This window comes from Zootoca vivipara, chromosome 13 (assembly GCF_965207765.1).
Source record: "Zootoca vivipara chromosome 13, rZooViv2.hap1.1, whole genome shotgun sequence".
NCBI lineage: Eukaryota > Metazoa > Chordata > Lepidosauria > Squamata > Lacertidae > Zootoca > Zootoca vivipara.
In genome coordinates this window covers 40,729,351-40,748,379 of record NC_142596.1, presented here as the reverse complement: position 1 = coordinate 40,748,379, position 19,029 = coordinate 40,729,351, and the positions used below count along the sequence as shown (strand labels likewise).

Below are 19,029 nucleotides of genomic sequence, written 5' to 3'. Positions count from 1 at the left end.
TCCCACACTTTGCAGTGCACTTTCTCATCTCTTATTGTAAAAAGTCCATTCTTGGGGGGGGGGAGTGGGTTTGTTGTGCAAGGCCTCCCAGTCGCCTTTGACTGCACAGCCAGGATTTGCTGGGATGTGGCTGAATCTCACCCAAGACTAGTGATGGTCTGGAGGTACTCTTTGCTTTACTCTCAATTTGCTTTCTCTCTTGTGTTGAGCCATTTTACAGTGAGCATTGAGACGTGGGCCCTTCCTTTTCTCTGTTCTAACAGCCACACTCACAGCAACCCGTTTGCTCTCAGGGTGACTCAGGAGACACCCACAGCAGCATAGAAAGCAGTAGGATAGATAAGGAACTTCAAAGGGGGAAAGCTGTTATTGTAGTCAGTTGGACAGGAAGAAATGACTGGATGTAGAAGAAGCAAGAGGATGAGTCAAATATGACACATAGGCTACATGTCTGAATCTGGAGCAGCAAGGAAGACGTACGGAAGGATGGAAAGACACATGGCAGAGCATCTGCTTCCAGGGAAATTATCTTGTGCCAAGGTCGAAAAACTTGGAACAGGGCCCACTTGGTTTGCCAATTATATAGGAAGACTGCCTTTGACCAGGTTAGAGTATATCTCTGCCTAACACACTGTTACCTACTCTGAAAGCCTGCAGCTCCCCAAACAGGGGCTTTCTCTTATCACCTGCTGCTGGAGATTGACCCTGGGAACCTTCTGCATGCAAAGCGATGGTGAGCAATGGTGTTCCCCAAATATCAGAGGACAATATGGACTTGCCTAAAAACAAAGGCTGACGGACTTGATGGATAAGGCAATCAATGGCTGCTAGCCACGGTGGCTGTGCTCTGCTCCACATTGCCAGAGGCAGTCTGCCATTCAGTGCCAGCTGCTGGGGATCACAAGTGGGGAGGGTGCTGTTGTGCCAATAGCCTATTGGGCATAGATGAACTATGGAAGACACTGCATTGTCAACCATTCGGTTTCACTGGCTGATTCCATGGCTCTAGTATTATGAAGGGGAAGAAATGGAGGCAGTGAGGGATTTTACTTTTTTGGGCTCCTTGATCACTGCAGATGGTGTCAGCAGTCACGAAATTAAAAGACGCCTGCTTCTTGGGAGAAAAGCAATGACAAACCTAGACAGCATCTTAAAAAGCAGAGACATCACCTTGCCGACAAAGGTCCGTATAGTTAAAGCTATGGTTTCCCCAGTAGTGATGTATGGAAGTGAGAGCTGGACCATAAAGAAGGCTGATCACCGAAGAATCGATGCTTTTGAATTATGGTGCTGTAGGAGACTCTTGAGAGTCCCGTGGACTGCAAGAAGATCAAACCTATCCATTCTGAAGGAAATCAGCCCTGAGTGCTCACTGGAAGGACAGATCCTGAAGCTGAGGCTCGAATACTTTGGCCACCTCATGAGAAGACTCCCTGGAAAAGACCCTGATGTTGGGAAAGATGGAGGGCACAAGGAGAAGGGGATGACAGAGGACGAGATGGTTGGACAGTGTTCTCAAAGCTACGAACATGAGCTTGACCAAACTCTGGGAGGCAGTGGAAGACAGGAGTGCCTGGTGTGCTATGGTCCATGGGGTCCCGAAGAGTCGGACATGACTAAACGACTAAACAACAACAAGTATTATGAGAGGAGAAGAAAGGGTTGTCCATGTCCATTTTCTCCTCATGATGCATAATTGTATCCACTTTTATTATGTCCTCGCTTTTTTGGTGAGCTAAAAAGCCCCAAATGCTGTAACCCTTACCGGGGGAAACATCAACAAGGGAGACAGTCCACTTTAAGTGTGGGGGCTGTGAGGCACAAACAGACAGTGTGGGGAAACCAGCCTTGCCCCTCTGGGAGGGGGGAAACCCTGAAGCAGCAGCAGCTCCTCCTTTTAGGTATGCACTTTCTGCTGGGCTGTACCTTCCAGCCTTCTCCTGTGGAAGCTTTAATTAACTGTGTGAAACTGTTTTCTGCTTATGCAGAGTCTTTTCTCAAAGAAGCACAAAATGCTTTGAAAGGGGATCATAGGTGTAATAACTTCAGGTTTTCAAAGAGCAGCAATTTCGAGACGCCCTGATCAAATTTCAAAAGCTGAAAAGCTGTATATTGTTGGGCTCGGTTTTGTTGCTCTTTTTTAAAACCAAGTTGCATTTTCCCAGGAGTTAACTGGTTTGGATGCTGTTTAATTCATGAATGTTGAAGAGAGACCCTTTTCTGATTGCCTAGGGCCATCTAGTGAGCCGCTTGCAGAACTGGGTGTTCCACCCCTGAACTTTTGCCATAACCAGATAGGAATATTGACTCAGCTAATTAGGCCACGCAATACCTCATTGCACCAGCTCACTTGCCTTATGTATATACTTTGGATATTCAAGCTTTTAGTTCCTTTAAGCCCAGAATTCAAAAGATGGAGATTCAAAGGGGGGGGGACCCGCTGCACATCTGTCTGTGGTTAATAGACAACATATATACAGTGGTGCCTCGCTAGACGAAATTAATTCGTTCCACGGGTCTTTTCTTATAGCAAAAAATTCGTCTAGCAAATCCCATAGGAATGCATTGAAATTTTTTTGAATTTTTTTTTGCCCATAGGAACGCATTAATTGAATTTCAATGCATTCCTATGGGAAACCGCGATTCGCTAGACGAATTTTTCATAAAACGCATTCGTCTAGCGAGGTAACCTCCACTCGAAAAATCCTTTCGTTAAGCGGAAATTTCGTTAAGCAGGGCATTCGTTAAGCGAGGCACCACTGTATCAAGCAGTGAATGGGCTGGACACATTTTAGAGGACGTGTGCAATGACTGAAGCTACACATTCTGGGGAAGAGTAATTCAGGCCTCTTAAAATGACGTTCACACAAGAAACAATTCAGCCTTAACAGAGATAAAAGAAGAGAACTTTGCATTTCTGCATTGTAGAATTATCTGATAGGATAAAGGAGAACCTAAGTTGTGCTTTCAAGTCATCTGCAAGAAAAGGGTTTCTTACTTGAGCCAGACCCTGTTGACACAAGTTGCTACCAAGAACACAAAACACTTGAAGAAGTGTTCATAATCTGCTGTTCACCGCATCACCCCATTCAAACGAAACAGCTCAGCTGACCTGTGTTATTCCTATGGCAGCCAGAGACACCACTATCCTGCTAACCTTAGGTGGATTATTCCATGCTTTGGAGTTCTGTTTATGTTAACAATTGGCCGGTACCATCTCCTGACATGGAACAGTATGTTCTTAATAGCAGGGCTGATTTTGACCCACACGCAAATCTAGATTAGACCTTCCACTATAAAACACGGAATCTGTGGTCTTCCAGATGTTGTTAGATTACATGGGGTCACAAAGAGTCGGACACGACTAAACAACAACAAAATCCCTGACCATCAGCTATGCTGGCTAGGCCTGATGGGAGTTGGAGTCCAACAACATTTGGAGGGCCACAGGATCTGTATCCCTGCTTTAAAATTATTTATCTATTGAAAGGGAGACCTAAACCAGGGATGGGGAACATGTGGCCCTCAAGATGTAGTTGGACTCTCAACTCCAATCAGCTCCAGCCAGCAAGGTCAATGATCAGGAGTTGTCCCCTCAAATATTATAGGACCAAAGGTTTCCCACTCTGGTCTAAATTGGAGGGCTATTTCAGGCATCTTGCCAGAGGGTTATTTTCTGTCTTTAGTGATGCTTTTCAACCCTGACCCTTTTCAAACATGGTCAGGGCACAGTAGCTGACCAAGTGCTTCATCACAGGCACAAGAGCCTTAAAATGAGTTGGGTGGGTAACATGCTGAATGAGCGCTTGTGTCTACAATGGGCAGATGTCTACTTCCCAATAAGCGCACATGAAACATGCCAGGATCTCCCACTGGCTAGGCCTCCATGCACTGGATTTCATGCACAAGTTATGGCTCTGCATGAGGGTGTAGAGAGAGACTAGGGCCCCCAGTGAGTAGGGATGGAAGGCACAATCTCACTCCTCAGCCAAGTGCAGAAAGGTTGGGGAAAGTATTGCCCAAACTAGGCCATTCTGTTGTCTACTAGAGGTGTTTTCTACTTGCCACAACATGCAGGTGGTCTTTGAAAAACAATGTTTTAGGTTTCAGAAGATTATTGACCCTTTCTGCACGGTGCTATATCCTCCTATAATGAAAGACCCATCAGACTTTGTCTTTCCTATCATAAATCATCATACTTTTATTGGTGAGTCATCTGCTGACTCTTAATAAATACAAGACCGTTTGATTGTATCCTTACTCATCGCCTTCTCAGGATCAAGTGGGCCTCCGGCCTTGGGGGTGATGTCAGCAAGTGCAAACCACACCAGTTTCATTTATGCATGAAAGGAAACTGCAAAGAAGTCCAGGATGACACAGGCAACAGTCTTGATTATGAAATTTCATCGTGGGATTTCAAGTAGAGTGGCTTGGAAAGCTTCCTCAGCTTCTCTTGATGTCGAAATGTACGGCCGTGCTGCTGTGCAAGACCCATGTGAGGCAGATGAGTCTATGCGAACCAAGGAGAAAACAATTTTTTAAAAACCCAAACGTTTGGAAACTGAAAAAAAAAATCAACTGCTCAGAAAACAGACACACATGCAACCAATTCCACCCCCCTGTCATAGCTCAATGAAGGGGGTGTTGCATGTGGGCCTGGAAGAAGTGGAGTCACATCCCAGTTTCTGTTCCCACAAAGGCATGCCATGGTCCATCTTTTCATACCTTATGTTGAACCATAGCTAATGTTTACCAAACAAACCACTCTATCTGCTTCAGATTTAATGTTAAGAGAAGGAACCAACTGACCAAGATTAGTGTTTTCACCATTTACTGTTACACTGAAATAAAACCAGAGGTTCAATTCAGATATTGTGCTAAACCATGGTTTCCACTGACCATCGTTCAAAACCCAAACTGTGAAGTGAGTGAGCTTCCAAAGGTACAGGCAAACCATAATTTAGAGCTGTGGGTCTGCTTTGGTTTTCTGCCCACTCGGTGCTCATGTCTCTGAGCCAATGGCCTCCAGAAGCACAGTAATGGACGTAACCATGGTTTGTCAATTCAAACATTCTGCCAAATGAGGCTTTGCAATCCAATTTCCAGCTATGGTCTCTGACTTCCCAGCTGATCTAAAAAATGTGGTTTAGTAATTCAGCCTAGGTTCTGAGGTCTGGGGAGTAAAATCACAGTAAACACTGTTCGGGCAGGGGAAAACCAAATGGATGATTACTGCCATATTGGACCCCCACTTGCAAAAAGAATTGAATGCTGACAGAAGGAACTGCCTTTTGTGTCTGCGGGCTGATAATGAATACCATTTGAAGACTAAAAATTTGAGAATCGGTGATACGTGGTAATTAAATATCAAGCCAACATCCTGATTCTCCAAGCAACTTGTGTTACTAAAAGACATCATTTTAATGACTCTTGCAGATGTGGGAGACATCTTTGAAGATATACTCCTGATTCAACCTGACTCATGTGCTTAGCAGTAATTGTAGGATTGTTTCTGGAGAAGCAAATGGGATGATTCAATAGCTTCCATCTAGAACATGTGGAATTCTACGGAGTAATAGGGCCAAGTTATTCACATCATGTGGATTTCTACTTACAGGCCTTGGATACGGGATGTGATAGTGAAGTCCCATCTCTATCCTTGCTGTGCATTCGTCTATACATTGTTTAATCAGCTTCGGATCTGTTAACTTCTCAAACAACAATAAGACAAAACAGAAATCAAAATAGAAAGCTGTGAATCCATGTAAAAATTAGCCATCTCAAAAATCACCTTGAAGGCCACCTCCCACTAGCCCAGGTGAGGACATTCTGTTGATTCTATTTATTAAAAAATAGAATCTGAGGCTGAGGCTGAGGTTGGTGGGGCAATGCCCCATTCACCTTAACAGACCAACCACCACTGGGCCAAGTATCAAGGCAGAGGCGGTTTTAGACTAGCACAACTGCTACGGTAGCACTGGGCGGCGGCCTGCAGGGGGTGCCGAAACAATGCTGAAGAACGGATCACGAGAGGTCGGGGTGCCAAATTTTAGCATCATTCAAAGTCCGCTGCTGATCAAGGCGACACAGTACACTCGGAAGGAAATTTGTGTGCCTAAGTGCCATTTTAAATCAATGGGATCAAAGAGCGTTGTTAAATATGAGGTACCCGTATCTCTTCTCTGGACTGGGTTCCGAGCAGCCCTTTGATTGATTCCAAATTTAACTCAGAGCAGCTCTTTGTTTCTCCCACGGAGTGTCTAATTTGAGCTCTTCGCGCCTACCCGTTTGGACTGCGCTGTCTTTTAATTAAATTGTAGGTCTACGTTTGATAAAAAATATATATTGCTCACATTTCAGGAAAGCAAAGCATGGGTTTTTTTGTCTCCCAATTATTCCAAAGGAGGAATTCTTAAAACAGAACTCGCATGTTTTAAGAATCCATCAGGGCAACGCAACCTTACATTTGAGCCTTCGCCTGGCAGTCATAGGCGAACAGGAATTCCATTCAGGTGAGTGAGCAGGCTAGCAAAGGAAGAATGGGTCACTACAGCCCACCTCTTCCCATGCTACGCACAGAGCAGGTATGGGGAAACTTTGGCCTTCCAGACGTTGCTGAACATGGCTGAATCAGCCGTGCTTGCTGGGGCTGGTCAGAGTTGCAGCAGCATCTGGAGAAAAGAAAGTCTTTCCCTCCACAGATGGAAATCCAAGAGGCTGGTTGGCGCAGGGATGGAACCCCCTGGCAGAAGGCTTTTTTTTGTAACTAGTCTGCTAAGAGGCTCCCTGCCTGGACTAGCCTCTCCTACCTCTACAGCCAACATGAAAACAAAGGCTACTCTGAACTCTTAGAGGGCTAAAAACTACAGGCTTTTGTGGGCTTATCTTGGTGCAGCAATAAAACTGCTAGCAGGTTTGCAAAGAAAAGCAGTGTCTGGCCTGGTTTCAAATTTGGGGGACCCTGAAGCTTGAACCTATCATGGGGGCCCCTTCACAACTGACAACAAGGTCTGGGTAACTACTGCTATCTTAACAGATAACAGATCACCACACCTCTACAACATCTGTGCTGCTGACTGTCAAGCTTTGGGATTGTTGAAATATATGCAACCCCCCTCCCCCCAAAAAAACAATTTGAGTTGTGCAACTCAAACTGGGTCTAATAGACCCATTTTTTTTTATACTAAAGTTGCTTCTGGGACCCCTCCAGGATTAGGGGCCCTGAAGCTTAAGCTTCATTAGTTTCATAATAGATCCTGGATTTGTTTCTTCCATGGGGAAACCCGATGATGATCACAATCTGGTCTAAAAAGAAGCAACAGTCTGCATACAAAGAACATTTGCCCTGTCAGCTGGGACAGAGCAGGAGAAGCTAGTCCTCTTGCCATCTTCGATGCCTACTCAAAACCCATAAATATTCAGCAAGACAAACACTCACATTTTTATTCTTTTGGAATAACGTTTTCGCTTCATTTATAATGTACTGTTTTTCTTTGATGGTCTCTTCCATCTGGCCGGATGCCGATTGCCATTTTCTGGCAATGCGAAATATCTTGCGATAAAGGCCAAGAACTTCTTGACGGGCGACGGGCGTCATCTAGAGAAACAGGGAACAGACCCACCAACATTTATGGTTGTGGGGGTGGGAGGAGGCCTCCAAACAGATGGGACATTTTCACATACTCCTTAATTAGTTTTCAAATATTTTAATGGCTCTCTTAGCTGAACACAAAGAGAACCAGAAAAGACAGAAAACTACTATCATCTGCCAATGACAGAGAACATTTACTTTCCATGTACCAACTTGGGGGAAGGGGGTGGGAATCCCAGACCCTCCAAGTGTCCCTATTTTCCAGGGACAGTCCTGGATTTACAGACGCCGTCCCAGTTTCTGATTTGACACCGGAATGTCCTGCTTTTCCTTAGGACGTCCCTATTTTCATCAGAGAAATGTTGGGAGGCTATGGAATTATCAGATCCCCGAGCCACCTGAAGGCAGCCCTGTCTAGGGAAGTTTTGTAATGTTTTATTATGTTTTTATATATGTTGGAAGCTGTCCAAAGTGGCTGGGGCAACCCAGTCAGATGGGCGGGGCATAATAGTAAAATTAGGATGTCCATATTTTTGTTGGAGAAATGTTTGAGGGTATGTCAAAGGGCATGTTGGATCCAAGCCAGTGATCCATTTAAAACACGAACACATTTGACTCAAGAACGATGAATGCAGATCCAACCTACGCCTCGGAACAGAAGCTTGTCTGTTGTCCGGGGTTGCTGGTCTTTTCATGCCGGAGGTTTCTGTGAACTCAAGACTAAGTTTTCGTTGTCTGTGAATCCAGACAGTGATTCTCAACAAGATGGGCACAATACTCCCTTTCTTAACTGTTCTCGGCAAAGGCAACCTATTGCCATTTCTCAAGAAACAGATGGCAAATGTTTAACTAGGCTTTGGGAGGCTGAAGGAAAATGGTGGTCTTTCAGAGCGGTTCAGAAACCGGCCAAGCCAGATTGCCTGTCCAGCAACAGGGGATTAGGGACTGGAATTGGCTGGTGCAGTTATTGGGCAAACCAGACTTAAACCACTCCTCCAATGAAGGGACCACAGCATCAGCATGAATGTAACGTTTTCTGCTTTGGAGCTGGACTGGGCACTTGGCCACTGTTCAGCGCTCTGGAACAAGGATGGGGAACCTTTGACTCTTCGGATATTGCTGAACTGCAACTCCCACCAGCCCCAGTATGGCCAGCGGCCAGGGATGGTGCAAGTTGTAGCAACATCCGGGGAACCTGTGACCCTCCACATGATGTTGAGTTACCACTCCTGTCCTCCCTGTCCATTGGCCAAAATCATTGGGGCTGGTGGCAGTTGGAGTCCAACAACATTTGAATAATCTAAACATAGAATTGTAGAGTTGGAAGAGACCCCAAGGGTCACCTAGTCCAACCCCCTGCGATGCAGGGATCTCAGCTAAAGCATCCATGACATATGGCCAGCCAACCAACAAGGAAGGAGAGTCCACAACCTTCCAAGGAAGACCGTTCCACTGTTGAGCAGCTCTTACTGTCGAAAGTTTTTCCAAATGTTTAGTCAGAATCTCCTTTCTTGTAACTTGAATTCATTGGTTAGAGCCCTTCCCTCCAGAGCAGGAGCTTGCTCCATCATCCATGGGACAGCCCTTGAGATATTTGAAGATGGCTATCAGATCTCCTCTCCGTCTCCTCATTCCAGGCTTAACATAGCCAGCTCCTTCATTTGGAGAGCCACAGGGCCCCCATCCCTGCTGCACAAAAATGTTCAGCAATTAGCTCAGGTGTGCAGACCTTCGGCCCTTCAGATCTTGCTGAACTATAGCTACCATGATCCCTGGCCTTGAGCCATGCATGCTGGCTGATGGGAGTTGGAGTTCAGGAACATCTGGAAGGCTGACAGTTCCCCACAACTGTACACTAAAGGCACAGCAGCTTCCTAATTTGAGCTCAGAACGCTTCAGAAAGGAAACCCATTTCCAAGATCCCTCTGGGGATAGGAGGTGTCCCGCTGTCTGCCTCTCAATACCCCCCATCCATGTGTGCACAGGAACACAGGACGCTGGCTTATACTGAATAAGACCCGTTGGCTCATCTAGGTTAGCACTGTCCTCACCAAGTGCAGGCCAGATCTGGAGAACCTTTGTTTTTTTCGGGCAGCTCCATATGGAGATGTTGGGGATTGAACCTGGGACCTTCTGGATGCAAAGCAACTGTTCTACCTTCCTGCGGAGGAATCACATCAGCAGGGGACGTTCTGGCCTTTGTTCTCGGCGCCTGCTTAACGCCACTCTCGGGCGCCTTTCCAAGAACGGCCAGTGTCGGGAGTCCCCATTTCGCTGTCTTAAGAGCTAAATTATAACACTTAGCTGAAGTGATGGCCCACAATTGCTCTGCAGCTGGGAGCGGTGACAGATCATCATTCACGGCTCCGCACATTTAAGCTGCAGCAACAACGAAAAAGTCAGTGGGTCAAATTCAACCCTGGGGTAAAACACGAGCGAAGAAAGCCTGTCGCTGTGGTGGACATTCAGCAGATTTCCTACGAGGAAGAATGAACAGCTGGCATGCTTCGCCCCCGTGACATTGAAGAGAAGGGGAACGAAGGATTCTTTGCTTGGCTGAGAAGATCACCTTCTTTACAGTGCACAGTTACGCATTAAACTATCAAGTCGTTTGGCATGAACAGGATTCGTTTCCCCCTCTGTGACAACAGCTCATCTGGTTTAACGATGCCAGGAGCAGGTGGGCCTTTCAAATGCCCCCCTCTTTGTGCAGGATACTTGTGCAAGCTTCTGTTTCGACTAGTGCACTGGGATTTGAGCAAAAGGGGAACGGGATTAGGGCTACAGCTGCTGAAGAGGTTGCAAGCCGGTTAGCAATGCACTGCTCTGATCTTTTGTGTGAAATCGGGTATTTTAGGAAGCTGCCTTAAACCGAGCCTTGGTTCCACCTAGCTCAGCATTGTTGGCACAGACTGGAAGCGGCGTTCCAGGGTTCTCTCCCAGCCCTACTGGGTGATGCTGAGAATTGAACCCAGGATCTTCTATATGCAGAGAAGATGCTCTATCACTGGGTTGCAGCCCTTCTTGTCATGTGGGGTTGATGGCTGGAGGGTCGTATTTGCCTCGGGCCTGAGGCTCCCCATCTCTGGTTTATGGCTTACTATTAGATGCAAATGCAGCCAACATCTAAAGGTTCCTGATTCATTCATGTGTGATTGGAAGCTGTGATTCTGAAACCCAACATAGCGATGAATATGGCTGGAGAAACCCAGGTTCAAGTCTTCACTTGGGGAGTCTTTTTTTTTTTTGCTGAGAGTAGAGAGAAGATGGTTTTCAATAAAGAAATAGCCAATTTTTAGAAACAGTCTGGTTGGCCATAGTCAGAAGCTGGATACTGAATTAGACACATCCACCATTAAAAAATAAATATAAAAAGCAACAATTCTTAGCATTGGGCAGTTCAGAGGAGCAAGAGGTGGACCTGCTCAAGAACCGCCAATGATCTTGCAAGGACTTCTACCGGCCCTTCACTGCATTTCCTAGTTGCAGAAGCAAAACACTGACTCAAGCTCTTTTCTTAGAGAAACCCTTTCATTGCTTTGAATACATGCAAGATCTGCTCTGTCAGGGGAAAATGTACACGGAGGACCTGAAACCAAAGGCAATTTGGATACCGTAGTAACGTTACCAATCAATGGGGTGGGTGGGGGGGGGGGAAGAGAGAGAGAGAGAAGGATCATAGGCACATTTTCTTGTTTTTTCAAACGTTATTCTCTCTCCTATTTGGTGACACAATTTAAAAAGAAAGTTTGGAAGTCCTCAGCCTCTTATACTTTGCACTTATGGGATCGCCTTACTCGGTATGCCCACTCGGCCGCTTCAATCTGCGGAATTGGCACTGCTAGAGGTGCCACATAATATTTGTTCCGCACTCATAAGAAATGAAACTTTTACTGTGGCAGCTCCTATACTTTGGAACTCCTTGCCCATTGACATCAATGCTGGACTCTTCTCAGTGCCTTCGTAGAACATCTTTGTTTAGGCAAGCTTATCCAGACCTACAGAAATCTTTTTTTTAACTCTCTTTTTAGCTTGCAGCTGCTTTCGAATGTTTTTAATACCCACTTTTGATTGTATTTAATGATAATTTTAGTATTTTTTTCTGCATGTAAACTGCTTTGAGGTTTTACTGCAATCAATTATGTAAATTTTGTTATATAAAATAAAAATAATGTTCTGATGAAGACTAATGGGACAAGATTTGCCTTATTCCATTTTTAAATATGCAATCAGGCAACAGTTTCCCACCCACTAGGAAATTCTCCCACAACATCAATACATGGAGAATTCAGTCAACACTGTAGCCCAGCAATTTAATTTCACCTTATATGTCTCAGCACCATTAATAAAGTCTTTTCCTGGAACTCTTATATTATTTTTCTTTAGCACGACATTCTCAGCTATCTCTGCACTCATTATAAGAATGAGGCACCCCAAAATACACAACCCAAATCCGGAGCAAAATAATAGATTTGCACGTCTTATTCATTTTGGCAAAGGTGACTAAGCACTCACCTTTTGGCAAAGGTGACTAAGCACTCAGAAAATAATAGAAATTATCAAGTACTGGGCCAAGGCCAAAATAAAACAATGGATCTAAATATTAATGAAACTAATTATTCTCCACTAATCACGCTTGCCCATTATATGACCAGTTCCTTCCGACCTCCCATTGCTTTGACTCAGATCAACTGAGCCCATTCGGAAGATGCTCCAGTAATGCTGATGGTTTCTGGGTTGCAGTTGGAAAGCCACATACACACAGCAAGTGCTGCCCTTGCTCCTGTCCTTATTTCAGTTCAGCTTCAGCTTATTGCTTTTAAGGGGAGGCTCACATTTTAAAACAAAGCCTTCCCTTACGTTTGTGGGTTCCTGGGTTTTTTCTGAGGGCTTCAGCTTTGCTCAGTTGTCGCTGATGTTTTAACTGCAGACTTGAATATAATTTAACTTTCCCATCAGCTAACACCATCGGTGGGGTGGCTGTGGCTCTACAAATGTTGGAATCCAACTCAAAAGAGCCCCAGCCAACATGGCCAATGGTTGGGGGTGAAAGCTGTTGGCTCCCAGCAACAGCTGGAGAGCCCAGTTTCCCCATTCGTGGCTAACGCCCTATGTACCAATGACATATGGGTAGTGGTGAAGAAGAAGAGGAAGAGGAGTTTGGATTTGATATCCCGCTTTATCACTACCCGAAGGAGCCTCAAAGCTGCTAACATTCTCCTTTTCCTTCCTCCCCCACAGCAAACACTCTGTGAGGTGAGTAGGGCTGAGAGACTTCAGAGAAGTGTGACTAGCCCAAGGTCACCCAGCAGCTGCATGTGGAGGAGCGGAGACACGAACCCGGTTCCCCAGATTACGAGTCCATCACTCTTAACCACTGCACCACACTTGCTCAAGAACACATGAGATGGTGCCATGGGGCAACAGAAACTATGGTCACCCCTAATCTGGCATCCATTCAAAATGGCTACTCCCAGAGCATTCTGGGAAGTGTAGTTTGTAAAGGGTGCTGACCTCACGAGGTACAATCCCCATCACCTTTAACAAACTACATTTCCCATGACTGTTTGGGGGAAAGCCATGACTGTTATAAGTGGTGTAACTGTGCTTTACATTTATAGTGTAGACTTGATCTGCATGTTACATGGAAAGCCTGAGTTTCAGGGTACAGTGGCGGGGTGGGTGGAGCCCTTACCTTTTCTGACGGGAACTCGAACGGCATATAAATCGTATTAAATAATAAATAAAAATTTGAATACAGAAAAGCAATACAAATCTGCGTCTTTTCGGGAGTAGTGGTGGGCTCATCCTAGGAGACTAGACTCCCAATGTCCCAATGGACTGACACGGTCTCAAGCACGCAGCATCCTATCAACTACCAATCACAACCAAGCTCCATCAGGCTCCGCCCCATGATTTTCAAGGCCCCGCCTTTGAGCTCCTTCAAGCCCCACCCCCTGAAAGTGAGGTTGTCATGGCAGCTTCAGCAGGAGAGCAAGGGTACAGCACTGGGAGGAGATGGCAGGGGGTGTGACTCACTGCCAAGGCGTCAAGGTGTTATAAACGGATGCATTTAGGGGGTCAGGTTCTTCCTCTCTTCGTTGACATTGGCGGCGCCATTTTGTCGCCACGCCAAGGTGCTTTAGCGCCCTCTAGCGGAGAGGGCAGGAACAAGTGCTCTCTAGGGAGCCCGCGGAGCCATCTGGGCCGTACCAATATACGAAAGGGGCGGGGGTGGCGAGTGCGGAAGGCCACACCCACAACCAACACCTGCTCATTTCAAAACACTTCCCTTGGGCTCCGCCGTGACACGCCCGCCCCCCGTGAACACTCCAGCCCAACCTTACCTTACCTGAGGCAGGCACCGTCCTTCCCTTCCTTACCCTCCCGACTAGCATAGTGTCACCCGACGCGGCTTTCTTCCCTACTCACCTCAGAAGCAGGAGGACGACGACGGGGGGGAGGAGGGGCGGGGGAGCTTAGCGCCCCCTCTTGCCCTCACTGCGTGCGGCGTCAGGCACGTCGGCGCGGGCGCCGCCCTGCGTCACCGCGCCGCCAGCTGACTCCCCAAACGGACACCGCCCCCCGGAAGTGATGCAGGGGAGGCTGAGCCCGAGTGGGAGCCCTGGCCGCTGTAAGGAGCTGGTGCGGAGGGGTGAGTGAATTGGGCTGTCTCTCTTCCCGTCCGTTTCGGGATGGGGCTGGGGAGCCTCCCGTTGGTTCCCCCCACACCGACTCCCTTCCCTCACACACGGGCTCCCTGCCTCCCTCCCCCACACCTTGAGCAACTGCCAAGGTCCTCCGCTCTCTCCCCCCCCATCGCCCCCCTCTCTCTGTGGAGTCTCTGCCTCTCTTCACCCTCTGGACTGCCCTGAGTTAGAAGGGGCTTTGGGGTGGGGAGAGAGGAAGGAGGGAGATTTGGAGCCCTGGTTGCGGGGGGGGGGGGTTGGGGTGGGTCACGAGGGGGCCCTGAAAGTCCCCATGAGGGAAGCAGGGCTGGGCTGCAGTAGAGGAAGCGGGTGAGAGAGTCTTCCATCACCCCCACCCTCCTTCCAACTTTGGGGCATGTAAATCTTCTCTGACTTCCCACCTCTCCAACACCCCCACCCCAAATAGAAGTGTCGTCCTCCTCCTCCTCCCCTATCTCAGAAGGTGAGCTGGTTCGAGTCTCTAGTCGGATTTTGTGTCTGTGGAAGCTCCGCCTCCTCTTTGCTAGGTGTTAAGGATCCGCTTGATCTGGGTGCATTTTTACTTGGTAAATTCAGAGGCTTGCTTCCCACCCCAGGCTGTGTGGCTAGGAGGTGTCCCAGGGTGAGTTTAGATTGGAGCGGTATTAAACCTGCCCTTACTCACAAAATTGTGTGGGGTTTTTTATTTTCTTTTGGTGGGAACTCCCCCTCCCCCCTTTTAGGCTACAAGGTAAGGATCCCACCCATGGTCCAATCCTGAGCAAGTTTTCTCAGGGCAGGTTGCCCAAATTCAAAGGCTCTTACTCCCAAGTAAGTGTGTGGGACTGCACCTTTTTAATATGTGGCTTGAAGTGGTGGCAGGGTGGAAGCTGCTATTTTAACCATCCTGGTGTGCTCAGAGTGGGATAGTTAAACTGTGGTTAAATGTATGCGCACACCACTTTCTCATAAATGTTTGGAATGTGTGGTCATTGGTTTGGGGTTTTTCTTTTTGAAAGAGGCACTTCCCCCTTTCAGAAATTAAAGATCATTTAATATGCAGAGGCAGTTGACACTGATGTTTTTTCGGTCATTCTTCCGCCTACGCTTAAATCCATCCCAAGCACGCTTTCGTTACCTCCCTGTACTGTGAAATATTGTAATCTGTGTTAGTCGTGAGCATGGAACATGGATGTGGTTTTTCTTGTTCCAAATGAATGTCCCCAAGTGAGAGGGGTAAAATGGGAAAGTGTCAGTCCCTTCCCCTCCACCACCCCAAAGTCTGGCACACTGGCACCTTCCTTACCACCAGTAGTGCAAGATCACCAATCTCCTGTCTCCTCCTTCAGGAAGTCAATTTGTTGGACCGTGGTCATAATACATCATTTTGGAGGTGCTTCCACAATTGAGGGTCAGATAAAAATGACCTCTTGTTGATACCTCAGTGCTGAAGAGGCTATTCCCTTATTTATTTGTTTAGTGTCATCTACATACATGGTGCTTTACAAAACAAAAAAACAGGTATGACAGGTCCCTGCCCTGAGGAGCTTACATCCTGAAATAGACACGAGACAAACAGCAGAGAAAGTGAGGGAAAAATGAGTAGGAGATCCATTGTGTTTAGAAGACTTGCACACATCCTCAGGGATGCCCTGGTTGTGGGCTTCCCAAAAAATTCCAGGTGACCACCGCCAGGAATGAAATGCGGGACTAGGTGGGCCTTTGGTCTGAACTAGCAGGTCTTTTCTTCTGTTCTAAGATGCTGAGGATCACTTAATTTATGAGGTGGAGCAGCTACCACTCAGTGTTCTTCACTTCACTGGTCCTTCGTAGTAGTATAGATTTCTCATTGCCACCTTCATACAGGGTGAGGTTTTGGGGTGACAGCTCTGTCTCTATTGCCTTTTCCCTTTCAACAAGTCTTTTATTAAGTAAGAGATCTTTCCTAGTCTGCATCTGTACAGAATAGGCTTTTAGATAAAAAAAATTCCTTCCAGCAGCACCTTAGAGACCAACTAAGTTTGTCATAGGTATGAGCTTTCATGTGCATGCATACTTCTTCAGATGCACGAAAGCTCATACCTATGACAAACTTAGTTGGTCTCTAAGGTGCTGCTGGAAGGAATTTTTTTATTTTGTTTTTATTTTGTTTCGACTACGTCAGACCAACACGGCTACCTACCTGTAACTAGGCTTTTAGATGTTTTATTGCCTGTGTTTGATGGCTACTAGCCATGATGGCTTTGCTCTGCATCCACGCAGTAATGCTTTTGAAACCACAGGAGGGAGAGTGCTGTTGTGTTTGGGTCCTGCTTGGGGGCTCCCCAATCTTTTTGTGGTACTTACTCTTATTTTGTGGCTCAGGTACAGGATCCATTTCTCGGGGAGGAGCTTGCAGTGGTTGTCAAAATAATAATAATAATAATTTTTTTATTTATACCCCGCCCTCCCCAGTCAAAACCAGGCTCAGGGCGGCTCACACCAATAAAAGAGGTGCTGGTAGTTGGGTGTCTTTTTCTCTGAAGAATTAAGGGATAACAAACGAAAGTGCTTTGTAGTGAAACGAGAAGTGGGATTTCCCTAACTGTAGAAAATGTTCCCTTTTTTTAATTGGCTGTGTAGGAAACGTGCAAACAAAACGCCACATTCCAGTGTGGTTTGATTTTCCAGTCATTATTCATACTCTCTTCCTATCTGAAGGGTGTGGAGGCAGACTTTTTTTTTAAAAGAAAAAAAGCATAACACCCTGCCCCCAAGGGGGTTTAGTGTTTATGCGAGCAATGAGTTCAGAGGTGTGTTTTTAAATAAAGTGACAATATTCATTTTTTTTAAAAAAATTAATACTAATAACCTAAAATACTTAATTTTGCACAATTTGTATTTCTTTGTTTCTGAAATACTGGCCTTTGAGCTAAAAAGTTGTGGCCAAGTAGGTTCATAAAATACATATCTCTCATAATTTAGATTTAAATGCAACCACTAGATTTTTGTGTTTTCTTTCTTTCTTAAAAAGCAAATCCTCTTAAGATGTGCAATTCTGAGGGTGTTTTTTAACTAAAGAGAACTGCCAATATTATGAAGTGCTGCTCTTAAAAATATTTTGGACAATCCATTTAAATCAGGGATGGTTAGTGGATATTTTGAACTATCCATTTAAATCAGAGATGTTACTGATTTAAGTAGTCCCACCCATCAGCTCCTGCCAGCATGACCAACGGTCAAGGATGATGGGAGTTGTAGTCCAACAGCAGCTGGAGGGCCACAGGTTTACCCCTCCACACACACATTTAAAGATGCATGCCAAGGCCATAGTGTTAAGTTAACCAGTTTGTGGCAGTGTAATAGAAACATGTTTGTTAATGACAAATAACTAACAATTGTTGCAAGCAGTGGTTAAGCAAACATTAACTGGACGTTGTTTCCTTTTACTGCTACCATTGAGAAGAATGTTTGCACTCTTCAGGCAATCTGGCTAAAACAATTGATGCTCTGTCTCTTTCAGAATGGCTTTGGACTCCAGTGGGATGCCTATCCCTTAAATTCTTTGAATATACTTTAGAACCACAAATTTCCTCTAAAGCTCCTGGAAGCTATGCTTTTTTCAATTGCCTTGCTATGCTACTCAAAGCAGAGGTGGGGAGACTGTGGCCTTTTTTGTTGTTGTTTAGTCGTGTCCGACTCTTCGTGACCCCATGGACCAGAGCATGCCAGGCACTCCTGTCTTCCACTGCCTCCCGCAGTTTGGTCAAACTCATGTTGGTAGCTTCGAGAACACTGTCCAACCATCTCGTCCTCTGTCGTCCCCTTCTCCTTGTGTCCTCAGTCTTTCCCAACATCGGGGTCTTTTCCAAGGAGTCTTCTCTTCTCATGAGGTGACCTCTTCTCATGAGTATTGGAGCCTCAGCTTCAGGATCTGTCCTTCCAGTGAGCACTCAGGGCTGATTTCCTTCAGAATGGATAGGTTTGATCTTCTTGCAGTCCATGGGACTCTCAAGAGTCTCCTCCAGCACCATAATTCAAAAGCATCAATTCTTCGGCGATCAGCCTTCTTTATGGCCTTACTAAATGTTGTTTTTATTAGTATTATTGTGTTTATATCCCACCTTTCCTCAAACAGCTGAAGGGTGGTGCACATGGTTCTTGCCTCTTCTGTTTTTTCCTCACAGCAATCCTGTTAGGTATTAGATATTTGTTGTCTAGCCAACAGCCAACTAGGCAGCTTCATGGCACTGGGCTCCTAAAGAAGAACTTCATCTTCCTTAAGACTCACAGGTCACTTTTTGCACGGCACAGACTCTCAGTTGGCCTTTCTAATAGAGGTCTGTTTCCTTAATATTGGATTTTGGATTTTTTTAAAAAAAATAATGGGTCAACATGACTACCTTTGCTCTTCCGGTAGGCATCTCATTCCAGTCCTTCTTCCCATCCCCAACTGAGCAACTTCAGTGATGGAGGGCTTAGCAATTTGTTTCAAACATTCAAGAAAGGGTGGTAGCTTTGGAAATGTATCTCGAGCCCAAGGGCTAGAGCAAGTTGCATATATTAGCTGCATGTAATTACCATACTTTGTAGGTCATTTCCACAAATGTGCTGGGTGCCAACTTGCAAGAGACAGATACGTTTCACTCCTGTGATAATTCTGGTTTGGAATGGTTAACATCAAATATGCAAAACCCTAACCCCCCATGCTGCCCGGCCAGTGAATCTGAATAAGCTCTGGAGACCATGAGATTTCCAATGCTCCAAGCTAACGCTTCCCCCTGCCCCACT

The 19,029-nt window shown here is 46.0% G+C and overlaps 2 protein-coding genes across 4 annotated transcripts in view; one reads left to right on the top strand and one right to left on the bottom strand.

Annotated features, from left to right (window-relative positions):
- Positions 1-4,176: 4,176 nt before the first annotated feature.
- Positions 4,177-14,113, bottom strand: LYRM1 (LYR motif containing 1). 3 transcript variants are annotated; one of them, XM_035132066.3, is made up of 4 exons: positions 13,939-14,113; positions 7,439-7,597; positions 5,616-5,708; positions 4,177-4,510 (listed from the first exon to the last, which is right to left on the bottom strand). In XM_035132066.3, exons 1-4 carry the CDS (start codon positions 13,987-13,989, stop codon positions 4,394-4,396), a joined length of 420 nt encoding a protein of 139 aa, XP_034987957.1. In that variant the 5' UTR covers positions 13,990-14,113; the 3' UTR covers positions 4,177-4,393. The 3 variants fall into 3 exon arrangements, with proteins under 3 accessions (XP_034987957.1, XP_088513062.1, XP_034987958.1); XM_088656936.1 differs by having other exon boundaries at positions 13,944-14,113; XM_035132067.3 differs by having other exon boundaries at positions 14,024-14,113.
- Positions 14,114-14,184: 71 nt separating this feature from the next.
- The window catches only part of DCUN1D3 (defective in cullin neddylation 1 domain containing 3), a 42,345-nt gene continuing 37,500 nt past the window's right edge, over positions 14,185-19,029 (top strand). The window contains exon 1 of the mRNA XM_035131538.3: positions 14,185-14,246. The gene's annotated coding sequence lies outside the window, so the exon portion shown is untranslated. The remainder of the gene's footprint in view (positions 14,247-19,029) is intronic.

Bases quoted from the DNA above. Each gene is read 5' to 3' on its own strand.
- LYRM1 (XM_035132066.3), bottom strand. From the start codon at position 13,989: ATGCTAGTCGGGAGGGTAAGGAAGGGAAGGACGGTGCCTGCCTCAGGT. The intron at 5,709-7,438 runs GTGAGTGTTTGT...TTGTTTGAGAAG, and splicing joins TATTCCAAAAGAATAAAAAT to TTAACAGATCCGAAGCTGAT. The intron at 4,511-5,615 runs GTAAGTAGAAAT...TGGTTCGCATAG, and splicing joins ACATCCCGTATCCAAGGCCT to ACTCATCTGCCTCACATGGG.